At 35.4% G+C, this 17,592-nt stretch overlaps 1 protein-coding gene across 1 annotated transcript in view; it reads right to left on the minus strand.

Annotated features, from left to right (window-relative positions):
- Smp_096310 (serine/threonine kinase) overlaps nt 1-17,592 on the minus strand; it is a 36,884-nt gene that overhangs the window by 12,773 nt on the left and 6,519 nt on the right. The window contains exons 4-10 of the mRNA XM_018790019.1: nt 17,093-17,181; nt 15,210-15,573; nt 12,346-12,392; nt 11,756-11,920; nt 8,199-8,296; nt 5,112-5,334; nt 3,649-3,736 (exon numbers count right to left, since the gene is read on the minus strand). Of these exons, the coding sequence (XP_018655404.1) occupies nt 3,649-3,736; nt 5,112-5,334; nt 8,199-8,296; nt 11,756-11,920; nt 12,346-12,392; nt 15,210-15,573; nt 17,093-17,181 (1,074 nt within the window). The remainder of the gene's footprint in view (nt 1-3,648; nt 3,737-5,111; nt 5,335-8,198; nt 8,297-11,755; nt 11,921-12,345; nt 12,393-15,209; nt 15,574-17,092; nt 17,182-17,592) is intronic.

Consider the following 17,592-nt stretch of genomic DNA (forward strand, 5'->3'; position numbering starts at 1 on the left):
GTTACGTATGCCCAACTAACAACTGCTCCGACGTGCGGTGTTTTATGATGTAGGAGTGGGTTGCGAGAAAGTTAGGGCGGCCAGACCAGAACATGGCACAATTCCATGAAGTCACTGATAAGTGAACTGATTCATGTTGGTAGGTGTAGACTACCTGGTTGGGATCCACGACATGATAACAACCAATGGTTAGAAACCTTGAATAACATGATTCAAAATCGTTTGCAATGGCGGAGGTGCATCTACTCTCTGTGTTCTCTCAAATTCTAATGATCTGAATTCTTTATGTCCCTATGTATTTTCGCTTTCCAAGTTTATTTCACTGGATTATACTCCTCGAATAACATCTTCAAACCATAATCTTTCCGATTACTGCTTATACTCTTACTACCTCTATCTTTATGGAATTTGAATGGACAACTGCATCTCTGTGCTAATGTGGTGTGACAACTCAAACTGATGTACGTATGTACGAAGTTCTATGTTTTGACTGACTGACTGACAAGTGAAAACCGACGTAAAACAAAACTGTTTACTCTGGACTTCCTCATTTTGACACTTATCGACTGGATAATGACAAACTCCATATCTCAGAAGATGAATGGAATACTGTTATTTATTTATTTAAACACATAAATATTGGTTCAAGGAAGCACCAGATCCATATGCGCCGCAAAAGTCTCATTTGGTTTGTGTGAGGGCTGTGATACTATCCAGGTGTCCAAACTGAAGCAGGTGGTTTACTTAGAGGGCCACACCCGGAGCCTTTGACCTAAAGGTCTCTTCCACAAGGCAGTGGAGCATCGTGAGGAGATGCAGTCCCATGGTAGCCAGTGACCAACGAATGATTCATACGTCATTTGTCCCCTCAGGATACTGGAGCCCATGTGCACCATCAGTTAGGAATCAGGGTTTTCCAACTCACCTAGGTGGACCCTCCGTGTCCACCGACCCGGTTGAAGCACCGGACATTTGCCTTTCGTCCTCTCAATTTCGTAAACAACAGTGATGCCACGAGAAATCAGTGAGTAGGACTTCCCTGGCAGAGGCTATATACGCGTGGCCATGTGAGAGCATTTCGAGAGGGAGAGCGGACTCTCCCCACTCTCGGTCGTACCAGGGCATTTGGGGGAATACTGTACATACCTTGGATACAGCTGGATGATTTGAACTTCGCAGATAAATAGGCCTACCTATTCTGTATACAGCAACGAATATAGATGAAGACAGCAAGTTAACAGCGGCTACAAGAGTAGTAAACCTCAACACTAAAAAGGGGCAATAAGACCCCTGAAATACAACACAGGGAGGAGTAGCGACCGAAGCTCTGGAATAGGTGGGAACCTTTAAATACCTGCGGAGTATCATTGATAAATGGCGAGGGTCTGGTGCAGATATAAATGCACACATTGACAAAGTAAGGGTAACATCCCCACAACTGAAGAATATCTGAAACCCAAAAAGACTGCCAGACAAGATCAAAGTCAGAAACTCTTCTATTGTATATGGATTAAACTCGGAGAGCTACCACTACCGTCACCGAAAAGGTACAGGTATTTATAAACAGCTGTGTACTCAAGATACGCCATATCCATTGGCCAGAGGTCATCAGCAATAATCTATTCTGCCATTTGAGAAGATTAGGAAAAGACACTAACGGTAGATAAAACAGTTTCAAAAACCCATAAAACTTGGAATCTTTAAGGCATTAGGAAAAGAGGTAAACCAAAGAAAATATGGCACCGGCGATGGGATGCATATACCAAAAGGACGAACAGTACATGGTAAAAACTGGAAAGAAGAGCCCATAATAGAGTTGTTTGGAGATCATTGGTTGGCACCCAATACTCCGAAAGCTGTAACAGGCTCAAGTAAGGAAATAGTACACAAAATGAGTTACTTAGTTATGGTTATTTTCATAGCTCTGAAAAACTATTCGAATTTCTGCAAAATGTATTTATCTAATCTCACCTTTCTTAACATTCAGACTTTTTCAAACATACACTAGACTGCTGCTGAATGTTAATGCAATAGAAATTAATTTTGAATAGATCTATAAGTATAGGATAATCACTATTCAAAAACAACACTTTAATGATAAACTGAAAATTACAACTATCTGTAAGTTCATTCACAAAACATATTCTTTATTTAATTTATCTAAACCGTGCTTGAAAGCCTACTCAGATCTCAGTTGAATACTGAATCATTTAGAAAAGGCTATAATGCTAGCAAAAATCGAGTTAATTTTATACCCGTATATTAAAAAAAAATCCCAATAACAAAAAAACTCGAAGTTAATTTTGGAAAATATCAGAGTCATCTTAATCAATTACAGTGAGCCATTCGCATGTATAGACATTAGATCATGAGACATATTTAATATGGAAGAGATAATGTTACTAATCAATTATTTAAACTGAAGTTCAACACTTTATGATGGTGGTAATAATCAAAATAGCTTACAATTTAATGTCTGCACCTAAAATTCAAGTGATTTAACTCACAAGTCATTTTAAATCATTTACAGACTGATTGATGAAAGAATATTTTATCTGGATAAAAAAACACTGTTATGCCCCGATAAGGATGATGAATGGTAACTTTGGGATTTATTTATGAACCAATATTATGCATATATTTTTTATCGTATAACTGCTAAATAACTAAACTATTCATATTCATGTTCCCTTTATTATAAGCTTTATTTTGAACTATAAACTATTGTTATACGATTCACCATTCTTGAGTTATCCCTAGTCTATTAATTACTGACTCCCACATTCACAGCCACATTTGGCTGAATCTTGTACAAATGTTATTTTCTATTTTATTGATACTATGAGGTCAGTCTGTTTGGTATATAAACTCAGTATGTTTGAAGTATAAAGATTCATACCGCAGAGTCTGTTATTGTTGTTTTGGACCCAACTGGCTGGGCTAGACTGAAAGCAGGACCGATACGTACTCTAGACTGCTCGTACGGTTATCGTGTGTCACTGTTCCAATCGATAATTCGCTGCTCTCTGATTGGCGGTTTTATCACGTCATACGTTAACAGGGCATCCACTCGGCCACAAGTTATAACAAATACTAAATGAATAAAACCCAATGACAGCAGAATAGTGTATGTTCATTTATTTTATAAAGTCTCTTCAAATATTTACAAACCTAGGAATAATGGTATCAATAATTTCGAAAACAATGTACATACTTGATATCAATGAAAAAATGTTGTAACAAATAGAAAGAAATCCTTCTTTGTTCTTGCATTTTATCTTAACCTGTTTTACCTCACTTTTAATCAATTCATGTTTTTTTTTAGTTGTTATTACGTAACTTTTGATATTAATTTTTCATTTCTGGAGGCCTATTTTTAGGTGTAATTCAGTTTTTTTGTTGTTGAGAATACTAACATGTAAATAAGCAACATAAGAATATCTCTTATGGCTTCTCTAGATTAATTAATCCTTTTTTGCTTTGGTTGACGACGACTGTTTTTATGGTATAAGGTATGTATATCTGTTTTTAAATAATTACTATTATTTTTAGGTTGCAGGAAGCTCAGATATCTGTGAAATTAATGAATCCTTACTATTTTATCTCGATCCCTGTCTTTGTTTTATTCACATACAAAAAGAAACTCACTATAACTTTCTCCTTTCAGTATTTCAGGAGCAATATAATTCGGTGTACCACAAAATGTAGTTGTAGTCATATCTCCGATGATTCCTTCCTATTAAATAAAGTAAATAATAAGTTAGATACGATTAATAATATATGCCTTATTAAGTTGGATTGTCTTGCTTTATATCTTAATTGGTGTACTATACGCTGAGGACAAACAAAAAGAATTTGAAGTGTACAATCAATGTTAATAATACTGGCTACTATTACTTCGTCTTTAGGTAGACAATTTGACTAAGAGTAGTAGAATAAAATACATATTTTAGTACAGCGTTATATTGGAGTTGAGAATGCTAATTCTAAACGAGTTAGTAACGCACTGATCATTGTCTATGCTATAACTTCCAAAATGTAATTTTGAAAGTGAATAAATTGTCACAAAGTGATATATTCATGAGTATATGTTATTGGAATTCTTACTAACTGAGAATCTAATTAAAGAGTTAATTGGATACATTTCTATTCATTTGATTTACGTTAGTTATATCATGGAAATACGTAACAAACTTAATGATGCTAACTGATCATGTCAAATAAATTGAACAAAAACATACGATTTGTCCAAACTTTTAGATTACTTATTTTCCAACTTTTTAAATAATATAAGGAATCTTTCCCGTTTTTAATTTGATTTAAATGACTAACCACGGATGTGTGGCCTAGTCAAGAAATGAGATTAGTCTATGAATTCATTGTCAATTAAACTCAGGCATTTAGGTATGTACAAACAACTTGATTGACGTTCCCCACGATTATCGCAACTAATGGTTGGAGACAATAGGTGATATGGCTCAGAATCTATCGTAATTATGGTGTTTTCACTCTTCATCTTTCCTTAAATCTTAAGTTTCTGAATTCTCCGTGAATTTATTTTACTAATTTATATTTTCTCTGAACATATATTTGGTGCCGAATCGTTTCGACTACTAATAATACTGTTACTACCTCTACTATTCTGAGACTTGCTTTGACAGTTTCATCTAGCTGTGTTATTGGGGTATGGCAAATTGAAGCAATGTACAAATGTCCCAGATTCTACGTTGTGTATGACTGACAATAGAAAAAATCAACTCTGATATAATACTGAAGAAATTAACTACATGTATAGTAGCTTAAAGACAGTTTTACTGTTTCATAACAAAGTTAATTCGGTAGCAACCATTACTTCGAAAAGCCTACACAGAACACAATGTCACTTAGTTTTTCTAATCGTGATGTGCTGAATATACATTTATTCATGTTGAATGACCTGAATGGTATGGAACGTGATAGAAAGCAGCGAAACACTATCTTTCGAACACACTGTAATAGACAACGATCGAAATAAGTCAGTATAGGTACGTATTGTTAATCGGAAAGTCAAGTTAAAATCCAGAGCACACTATACATAACATTAAACTGGAAAAGTTAATATTTTCCCTTACTTTACACATTCCATAATCAGTTAGTTTAATATGACCTTCGCTGTCCATCAAAACATTGTCTAACTTGAGATCTCGGTAAATGATCCCACGTTCATGGAGAAAATTTAATGCGATACAAATCTCAGCTGCATAGAATCGTGCATAATCTTCTGCTAAACGAAGATTACGTTGCATATAAAACATCAGATCTCCACCATTGACAAATTCAATGACAAAGAATAATCTATTGTTTATAGGTTAGTTTTGAAAAAAAGAACAAAAGGAATGAAGTGTGACACAAAATCTGGATCACTGATTAACTAATCATACTAAAAACAATTACCATTATCTATGAGAATAACAAAACTTCACCTGGAACCCTCCTAGGGTTCTTTCCAGTTTCAAAGCCTAGGTAAAGAGGAGGATTGAGCATGGAATTAGCAACCTGTTGCTAAAAAACGCTAACCAGTGAAAATGACAGGGCAATTAATTATGGGTATATGGTAAAAACGTTTGCTATTGAAATAGGTCATCTAACCAACTGATGGTTTGATTTTTATTTAATTGTCATGTCTAAAACTACAAGCCATAGTTCTGTATGTAATTGTACATAAGGTCAGTATAAATTTTTATTTAACAGGGTTCTCGTTTAAAAGCCTAAAACATACACTGAACAAGGTTGGTTTGGCATATCATTTATGCTCTAGTATTTTCAATAAATTTATACATAAAACAACTTTCAAATAAATTTTTGGATGAACTAAGCGCAGAATAAGAATAACCAATAGTGTTAACACATACAGGAAGAGGAGATATGGATAATAATCTAATTAAATGTCAACGATTACTTCAACGTCCATTATTCCAAACAACATTTATTCATGATTATCAAGAAAACGGTGTATTTTTGTATTTGTTGATGAGTAGATGTTATTTTTCACACTTGTTGATTTGAACCAGAAATATCACTTTTCAAATGTCTAAGATAATGCTACTCTAGATATTTGAACTCATATCACTCAATGACAACACAGTTAAAGATATTAACATAGAATTATTTGGATAGAAACTGAATCCCTATAGGACTTGACCCAGTGAACTGACTAGTTACCGTCCTAGTCTTTCTACTGTCTAAATTGTATTTTGTTAAGTCGATGTATATCAGTTCACTTGTCCGACTATCTACCTATCACTTTGTAATATCACAATACTTCATCAGTCTCGTCAGTAACTAACAGTCCCATTTGAAATGGTTGACTTTAGATGCTCGCTACTAGAACTTTGGAAAAATTCATCTCGTAGAAAGTTATTACTAAGTAGACGAATCATCATGAAATCAGTACAAAACCACTTATTGCAAATAAATGCTGAATTATCACCATATACAACACACGTAACTGAAATACACAAATACGATGTGTATCGTATCAACAATTTAATAAAACCTTTCACTTTACATGATTGTAAAATATGGACTGACTTATACGACTGATGTAAAGGCACTTTATTAAGATTATAAATTAATATTATTTAGGATGTCAAATAACTTCTCAACCTATAAAGAGTTAAAATGAAATAAGCACATCACTCATTATTCCAGTAGTCGGCATGAGTAAAAAATGCCATCATTATCAGCTGACTTCACTGTTGTCTATAAATATATCATAGAATAAGATAAAATCAAAAACTCAAAATAAATTCCTAAAAAAAACTGATCAATATTGAGATAGTGTAGATCAATATTTCATTTATCCACATCAAATTAACCATTAATAAATAGATTAAATAACGCTTTATTACAAAATCAGTGCTACTACGATGTATCGCTCCGGATTTAGTCAAATTCGAAAGTTAATAGCAATGTATTTTCTAACTTATTTGAATGGAGTGAACGATATTCTTAGATCCTGAGTGACACATGTCTATAAACAAAAAATAGTCATTCATTGACAGATGTTACTTGGTTAAAACATCAAACAGTAATATAACTCAGTAACCAAGTATATGGTTCTCATACTCCGTCTTGAGCAACAATATCGTAACAAACGAACCAGCGATACTATCTGCCTTTTTAAAAACTGAATTGGGTGATGCGATGTTCAAATATACAATTGAGAATAAATGGATTTGATCATTAAGAGACAAATTAGCAATGATAATCAAGAAAATGCCTTTTAGTCAAGTCACATCCAAAAAATAGCCCTCAAAAAGCGATTTCGATGAGACTAAGTCAACCACATGGAAAATTCATGTCACCATATTCCATTCATAACAAAAGCAAATACGATCAAGAATACATATATTAAATAAATTTAGCCCATTAACTACTCTTATCTGCTAGTTGCCTTTCTGTATGCTACTGCGGGCTATGAGAAGCTATTCAGAAAGATATAAGTGATGAAACTCGGAACCTTAGGTAGTACGCATGATTACTACAGTTTTTTTCTATATATGGGTGGATGAATCCTTTTTGTTGGGAAATTGAAAGAAACTATGTTCAAAATTTTACTCAACCTGTAGGCCGGAACAAACTGAATGTATGGAAAAGGTTTAATTCCAACTGAATCAAATATATAATATCCCCTTCACCTAATTTCTATGTTAAAATGGTACCTAGCCACATCAACGTCGGTAAGTAGAGATAACGAACAAACAACTATCTGAAAATGCGAAGTCTAAGCCAACGAGTCGGAGCTTGAGTCATTCATGCGTATAAACACGATTCAGTTACTTCAGACTGGAAATATATAGTATTGTTGATTCTCACACAATAACTGTCACTTTCAAATTTTAGTGTAAGAACTTATTGAAGTTAAGCCGTTACAAAGTAAAATTCAACTATAGGTATTTAAACTACGAGTTAATAAACCTTCATGTTTTGGAAAGTGGAGGTGTATCCACTAAAGGGGTCCATATCACAACAAGGAAAGAAAAAAATGCAATCTTAAATATTAGCAATCGGAAAGTATAAATCCTTACAATTAATATTAATAAAATGCCCTTTAGGATAGTTTTCTCCGTAAAACCATAAGGCACTTGAACAATAGTGTTAATCTATAAGGTTACAAAATACGACTTTTATGATTTATATTTGTTTTAGAAACTTACCGACTTCTAGTTTGGAAACACGAGTGTAAACCAACTAAGAATGGATGGTTAGTAGCGCATTCAAATACATGTTTTTCTGTTTGAACCCAATCAATATCCTAGCATTAGAAATATGAGAAAAATAAGTTTTACACATACTATTTAGGTAATGTGAATTACAATATCATCAGTTTCCTAAGGAGGTAGTATTTTTCAAAATATTCAAGTAAAAACTTAGCTACTTGGTATCGAGTTTTGCTATTCAATTTTAAACCGATTTATCTGTAGAAGAGGCTACTTCAGAAGCAATGTATTCTTGCTTAGAAAAATCATACTTGTTTGGGTTTTTACTTCACGAAAAGTTTTCTTTACTATAATCTATTTGGAACCATAAATTCACCCCCTAGTATCCTTCGATAAGGGGGATTGGTATCAGCGCAAGGATCAGAACGATATTGAACAGTGTAATGAAAGAGCATCAAGAGAAAGACTTAATAATGTAGTAAACACCTAAGTATTATTTAAATTTACAAATCTGTATAACACAGTTTATTATGTTTAAATTAATGAGTTCAAATGTTATGCCATTCCACGTAAAGTTGTTAGTAACGATCTGTTCCCAAAGTCTTCTATAGACAATTTGATCTATGCTGTTACCTCCTTTTACATTTTTACATGCTGTTGTTGAACCAGTCAGCCAGCTACAACGTAGGACCAGGCACAAATATGCATCGGTTCAAGTTGCCATACCTCATTAGCACAACAAGATAAACACCAAATTCATAGAAGTATTTACTTCAATGGTAGTAATATATAAAAGAAAGGTTATATATAAGGATATAGTACAGGAAGAAATAAAGATATGAAGCAATCTTAATCTCATAGTTTGAAGGAAGACAAAGAATGTATACATCTACGCCATTGTGATCGATTCTCAGTCATGTCACCTAGAGTCTCCAACCATTGGTTACAGTAGTCACGCAGACCCCAACCAAGTAGTCTGCATCTAACAACATGGCTCAGACAAGAGGTTAGTGACTTCAAACACTGATGCCATGTTTTGGTTTGACCGACCCTAACTCTCTGTCAACCATCCACAGTACTAGTCAGCATTGCGTGTCGTGGTAATCGGTGTTCGGGTATATGTAACACGTGGTCGAACCATCTCAGTTGATGAGGATTCACAACCTCATCAACTGATTTACCATCAGTCCCTAATACCCTGTGTCTAACCTCACTATTACTTACTTGGTGATCCCATCAGATGCGAGCAAAATGTTTAAGACATGTGGTCAAATACTGGCCACGTTTCGTAGCCGTAAAGAAGAACAGAGCGAACTGCTGCGTCGTATACTCATCCCTTAATTGAACCAGTGGAGAGAATTTTTCGATTCTCCATCTACTTGGACTCCATTCCTTTTCTGGAACATCATTGAATATTTTATATGTTTGGATGAGCAGCGTTAATGAATACTTTATGGTCTCTATGCTACTCTTCTATCACATTGTACGTTTTAGGAAGATCTTCCATAATGGGACTGTGGACATTCCACGCTACAATTTGGGAAATTATTATTTTTGTAGAGCAAATACATACTAATTCATTTTGTGTGTAATCGCGTTTTCACCACGATTAATTAGTCAGTATTTAGTTTATTACCTTAACGTTTTCCATCACTTGCATTTGTACTTAATTATCTCTTAGTTCTCAACCCAAGCCATTCTTAAAAAAATTGATAGTTATCTTTTATTAGCATCGTTTTGATTATCGCCTTGATTAGAATAAACCGTAATTTCCATTCTTTTTTGAATTTATCAGCTTCTATCAACCCCGAATTCTCCATTCGATTACCAACTAGTTTTACGTTTGCTGGTAGCACCGATGATACAAGACTTAAAATTACTGTTATCCAGTTATTGCCTGAAACCGTTGTCTATTTGCATGCACAAAGATTTAACAGTGATACTCGACTTCACAATGAACTACAGGCTAACAACAACAGACAGAACATTGAATATAAAAGCATTGCTTTAAATTACCATGATTTCTAACAGTAAACAAACAGAAGACTAACTAGGAGGAAATTTCAAAATAAACAATCGAAACTAAATGAAAAGTAACGAAATGTTCATGATTTATACGACAAAAGTAAACTGGATCTGGACTATTGTAATGATCTTGGAATCATTTCACTTAGGGGGTCAACTTTTGTCATCCTGAAGACCTTAATCAAGTCTATGATTCTCAATATGATCAAGATCAACAGTCAGTGACTTTATGAACTGAGACGTGCAGTACAATTGTAACGTAAAACTAGCAATATTTGACAATCATGCTAAAGTTTATTGATTCACTTTTCACTTATATGCCCCTATTAAAGTAATTTAGACTCACGAAATCGTAGACTTATTTAATAAGGTTATGTCGCAAGAAACAAAACATTATCGGGTACTAATATGTTTCTGGAAGTGATAACAAGTATTTTGGCCTACGCGATGCGGCTGAATTCATGAGAAATCCATTTATTAAAATTACTCAAGCCTAACGAAAAACGAAAACTATAGAAACGGTTGGGTTTGAAGCTTGATGCTATGTTTAGTGTTTTGTTTATATGTACACTGTCAGTAAACAGAATGAGTCACGGAAAAACTCATAAATAATAATGGAACCAGAAAAATGTAAAGGGATGAAGATCGATTTATGTCTAATTTTTACATAGATTTTAGTTAATAAACCTAGACAGCCACAAGTTTGATTCAGAGAAGTCAAAACTCTGAGTAAATTCCAAAGCATTACGAAACATATATTCAGTGAACATCTGACGGCCCCGAAATGCCCTAGTACGGTCGAGGGTGGGGAGAGTATACTCCCCCCCTCGAAATGCTCTCATATGGCCACGTGCATACAACCACTGCCACGGAAGTCCTACTCCCTGCCTTCTCGCGGCGGGAGTGTTGTTCACGAAATTGGGAGGATGAGAGGCAAATGTTCGACCCATAAATCCGGTTGGTGAGCACAAAGGATTCCCCTATAGATATTGGAAAACTCTAACCGCAAACTAATGCTCCACGAGTTCCGGGATCCTGAGGGAACAAATGGAGTATGGACCTATTGTTGGTCACTGGTTGCCGTGGGACTGCTTTACTGCCTTGTGGATTAGATCTCCCTGCCTGAGTGGTCCTCTAACAGAACCACTTGATTCGGTCTGGGGGCCCAAGGAGTATTTCAACCCCCACACAAATCGGATGAAGTGTAGCGCATAGGTATTTGGAGCCCCCTTGTACCAATGTTTATGTTGAAACAATATAAAACAGTGATGGATAAACATATGTTAAAACTAAGTCTATATTTAGTGACTTTAGTTCTACATATTTGCAAAAAGTATGGAAAACCGTTAGTCCAAAAGTGTTCGTTAAATTACCGAAAACACAGACCAGACATACCTCTTCATCAAGAATAGTTTCTTTTTTAATAACTTTCATTGCATATATACGGTTAGTTGGTTTATGCTCTACTTGAAATACTTTAGCATAACTACCACGACCAATCACTTTGAGTAAATTGAAATCATGTAAACCAACCCGTCCAGAAGTGATGGAATATCAGGAATATCTATAATGCGCTGTTCTATGATTGGTATGGACTTATCATCAACTTTATCAATGATAGAAACGGGGACTGGTACACTACTAGGGTGGACACCACTTCTTTCAATTATTAAATTGTCTGAACCTGGTTTGAGCTGAAAAAAATTTAGGATAAGTAAAACAAACGGGGATTAGAAATATTAGTTCATAGAATACTTTTCAACCGTAACCCTACGTAATACCATATATCAACAAATATAATATTTGCATGCCGTGGACGGAAGGCTAATTACAATGGCAGAGCTTGTTTAGAGTGGAGAAATATTTGACATGATTATCTTCATTATTTATTTTGAGCGAAGAATTGCATAGAACGTCATCATATATGATTCTACCGTATTTTTCTTAGGGGATAATACCCCTATATAACAGTTATGCTAGCATTATAATGATTAATAAGTTTGAAAAAATTTACACTTTTCCTTAAAAGTAAATATTATTTTATCATGTCAAAAACAGGTGTGAGAGGTATAGAAGCAAGAGAGCACGTATTTATGGAATTGCTAGTGAAAATACTTACATTGTTTTTTATATCGGATGTTGGCGTAATGTGTTTGTCTGATGTTTCTGAAAAAGAATAAGGTGAAACATATCTGAAGTGACATCTAACATTATATATATATATATATATATGGGTTAATTATTCGTTTTTAAATTTCATGACAGTCATTAAAGAGCAATGCAACTACCTTGAAGTTTGAATTACTCACTACTTATCAACAGCTTCCACAGGACGTATCTGTCGAGCCTTCAACTACTAATGAATTTACGGCAGTTATAGTGAAATTGAAGAGTGAGGAAGAGCAGCTGACTGTGATATAGGTTTTTCAAGATAGTGGTACTACATTGTTAGCGACTATTCTGATAATTAATTTCTAGTTTTGATTCACAAGATAATCCAATATCTATAGTTGGAGACTACAAGGTGAGACACAAAATTAGACGTAATTATGAGTTGTAATATTACTTCATATATTTTAATGTTGCATTCCTTATCAGTTAGTCTTTTGCTATTATCGACGTCCAGTCAGTCAGTCACAATGTAGAACTTCGTACGTACGTACATCAGTTCAAGTTGCCATACCACATTAGCACAGAGATGAAGTTGTCGATTCAAATTCCATAGTGGTAGAAGTAGTAAGAGTATAAGCAGTAATCGGAAAGATTATGGTATGAAGATATTATTCGAGGGTTATAATCCAGTGAAATAAATTTGGAAAGAGAGAAAGATGGAGACATGAAGAATTCAGATTAGAATCTGGGAGAACACAGAGAGTGGATTCCCCTGCGCCATTGCAAACGTTTTTGAATCATGTCATTCAAGGTCTCTAACTGTTATGCTTGAAACTAAATCGATTCCGCGGTAACGAACGAAAACCAATGACACGATAAGCTATATAATCGGTTGTCCCGGGCCCCGCTAACTAGATGAAGAAGTCCAAGGCAAGTAGGGTAATATGTATGTATTCCGCAAGCAGCCGAGTACAAGCAATCAAATAAGGGGAAAAGTCAAGCGCATTTATACAGTAACAAATTGTCCTTGAGCATCATTAGTAAATAGCACACATAAAGAAACAATGGACCAATAGCGGTTAAGATAGTTTACAGGTGGGAAATATGACGTGAAGGTAAGAAGAGCGCTTTTGGCGCGAAAACAGCTAAATTCAAATTTTCAAAATAAAACTACAAGATTAAGCCATTTACTAAGTAAGTTCTGGGGATTTGACATCCCCAACACTAACCACCAAGTGTCATCATCTGGCGCATCCCAACCAGGTATTATACACCTACCAACATGGCTCAGTCCACTTATTAGTGACTTCATGGATTTGTGCCACGTTTTGGTCTGACCGCCCCTAGCTTTCTTCCAACCTGCTCCTACACCATAAAGCATTGCACGTCGGGGCAGTCGGTGGTTGGGAATACGTAACACATGTCCCAGCCATCTCAACTGATGAAGTTTCACTACTTCATCAATCGATTTGCCATCCTTACCTAGTACCCGTATCCTAACGACTGCATTACTTACTCAGTGGTCCCACGATATACGAGCAATGCGTCGAAGACACCTATGATCGAATACTAGTAGCCTACGAATATCCTCTATTCTTATCGGCCATGTTTCAATGCCATAAAGTAGGACGGAACGAACTGCTGCACAGTAAACCCGTCCTTTTGTTGCTAGACGGATATCTCGCCTACGCCATAAACGACGCAAGTTGGCGAAAGCTAGACGAGCCTTCTGTATCCGTGCTGAGATTTCGTCACACACCTGACCACAAGGGCTGATGAGACTCCCAAGATAAATGAAGCGGTCAACACGCCCAACTACTTCACTCCCTATCATTAGTTTAGGTGTCGGTGCAACCAAATCCTGAAGTAACATTTTGCATTTTGAGGGGGAGAATCGCATCCCGAACATGCCTGCATTGTTGCTTATAGTGGTCAGAAGACTCTGCATTTTGTCAGAATCTTCTCCTCGGCATATTCCAAGTCAACAAGTGAGTCTCCTGACAGAAGTCCAACCCTTCTAAATTTGGATGATGGAAGTGTTATCTTTAAAAGCATGTCAACGACAAATTTAAACAAGAATGGAGAGAGTGGACAGCCCTGACGAACACCACTTGAGGTAATCGATTCTGATGACAGTTCGCCATAAGCTCTAACTCGACCAGTTGTGTTCGAGTAGAGAGATTTTATGAGGTTAATGTACTTCTTTGGTACTCCTTTCAGTGACAAACACTGCCATAGAACCTCACGATCAACGGAGTCAAATGCCGCCTTAAGGTCAAGGAATACTACTATTGTGAGGCGTCTGAATGTGTGTCTATGTTTTAGGACCAGACATAGAGTGAATATCTGGTTTACACAACCATGTCCAGGTCGAAAACCAGCCTGGCTTTCTCTAGTTTGCTCTTCACGAGCTTTAGTTAGGTGTCGAAGTATTATTGAAGCTAATATTTTAGACACTATATTAGTCAAACTGATTCCTCTGTGATTGTCACAGGAGGACTTTTGTCCTTTCTTATAGACTGGCACAATCAGTGATTGGGACTAGTCAGATGGAATTACGCCTAGTTCCCAGATTCTACCTAAGAATCTGGGAACTCGACGTTACTGTTACTTTAACTCAACTAATGTGCATTTTGATAATTTTTTCCCATGTTGTCCTAATGTGAAGTATGGCAACTTAGATTGACGCATATTCATGTCGAATTCTTCATTATTTATGATATACTGACTGGTCTATGGTTTGATTTCACGTATGGACGTAGGTGGATCATGAATTTCAATGAATTACTTACTAAATGGTTATTGCTCCATTATGACTTCTCAAATGATGTCAATTTGTGAAGAAAATCATTCTCGAAACTCAGAACTTACGATTTGATTCTCTTTCACTTAAAGCAATGATTTTCTCTTGCTTTGGTGGTCTTGGTTCATCTTTGTATGATTGAACAGTAACAGGAAGACGAGGCGGGAGTGTATTACTTGTTTCAGAAGATAGATTTGTTGCTATGGTTGTAGGTCTGTTTCCATTATTATCCCACACAGTAGGAGTGGAACCGGTGGAAAATGTAGAGATTGAACGCATATTTTGATAGGTCGGTCTGATAAATGCTTCACCACAGTTATGGCGCACTCCACCTTGACAACGACGATGAAGTAGAAGACGACAATTAATACATTTAAACCCTTGTTGTCCCAAACCCCATATACGTTCCTTACAGTAAGCACATACAGCATTCTAAGATAAATGAGAAAAACAACGAAATACATATATTAATTAAGATAGCATAAAAGCAAGTTATATCTGCTAGCTAGATGAGAGTAATTCATTTCAGTCGGTCAATGTGTTTCTATTACCCATTGAATGTGAATAGTCATGGTGAATTGATCTTTTCAAACAACATTCTTTGTTGGGACGATAAATGATAAGAAGGAAGTAACCTAGAGAAGAGTAATAGACTACATAGAAAGAAACGAATGTCACCATTATTCGAAGGCACTCCTGAGGGGACAGTGTTACTTACTGGATAGTGTTATAAAGGGTGATCTTGTGAAGAAACAGAGTTTGCATTTCTTTTTTTAAATAAATGACTGCTATATGAACAGACTAATGAAATGGAATGATACGCACTACCTGAGTGATGACTGCTCATGTAACAAATTTATTGACTCAAACCCTTGGATAATAAATGATCTCTGGATAATAGATTGATTCATCGGGAAGTTGGGACCAAAAAATAGCTCATTTTATCAGTTGTTGGTGTTATGACTCTATAAAATAAGACCGTTTCCAATTCGTTATGATTTTATGTCCGGCTTTTACCACGTGAGTTATCCGCCAATCTGAATAAGACTTATCTAATCTTAACACTGTGACAAATCAATGATGTTCAACCAGTATGAGCAATCTAGCGTCCTTGTTGGTCCCTCGTCCGCCTAGCCCTTCTAATTGAGTCCAGAACACAAATTGCAGCTTCTGCTATGCGAATCATTTATTTCAAGCATACTCGGTTTATATACCAGACAAACAGACCGCATCACACCATAAAATAGAAAATAATATTTGTGCAAGATCAAGCCAAATATGGCTGTGAACGTGGGAGACAATAATCAATACACTGAATATAATTTAGGGACAGTAATTCGTATAATAATAATCCATAGGTCAAAATGAAGCTTATAGTAAGATGAATATAGATATACACAATCTAATTACTCAATAGTTAAACAGTAAGATTATATATAGAATAATAGTCCATTAATAGGTCTCGGAAGTTACCTGTACTTACGTCTTCATTAGGATATAACGGTTGGATATTGCTACAATCAAAGACAATGACTTTTGTTATGTGAAATGACAATGTCCCGGGAATCTTTAGACATGTGTATAAATTTGAGTAAGTGCAACATAAAAAATAGGAAACTCAAAAAACTTTAGTTGGGTATTAGTCATAACAGGAATGTCCTCATAGAAAGATAATCAATCATAACATAGATCCTGGGCCAAGCTGCCATACTATATTAGTACAGTGTGATGAAATTAACAAGAGGAATCCCAAAGGAGTTGAAATAATAGTTGCATCAGTGAAAGGTTGATACACTGAGAGTATGATTTCAAAAAGTATATATGAGGGAATGTTGAAAAAGATATAAAGGAAGAAAAATATTTAATAAATCTAAGCTAGTACGACCCGTTATGAGCTGTGTCATGTTGGTAACCGATAAAAAGCATTCCTAAAAAATACTAGTGAATTTACCCGATTGAATCGTCTGGCAGCAAACTGATGACCATGCAATAAATAAAATTTCTTTTTCCATCGTTTAGCACCTCTTCGGTACATATTAACTGATAAACAAAACATAAGAAGATAGGAGTAGCGAATAAGTGAAAAGTCAACAAATTATAGCCTCAAACCAACAAATTACAAAACCTATATGTAGTAAATCCGATCCTAATTAGGAATGATAAAAGTACGACTCGTATGTGCATACATACCAATGTACTCGACTATTAACTAAACCATATGTATGGGAGTTGACGATACTGCTTAGATATCCAAACCTTGGTAGACTAGACGGGAATCAAACCCTTGGTCTAGAGGTTGAAAACCAAGTACGTAAACCATTTCTATTACTAGTAATAATATTTGCACTGTTATATAGAGTTCTTACTTAAAAGGATATGTATCTAATCAAGTAATATCGATCGCTTTTACAATTGCACTACTGGAGACCTATGTGAATTCGCAAAAATTAT

The sequence above is a fragment of the Schistosoma mansoni genome, chromosome W (genome assembly GCF_000237925.1).
Source record: "Schistosoma mansoni strain Puerto Rico chromosome W, complete genome".
NCBI lineage: Eukaryota > Metazoa > Platyhelminthes > Trematoda > Strigeidida > Schistosomatidae > Schistosoma > Schistosoma mansoni.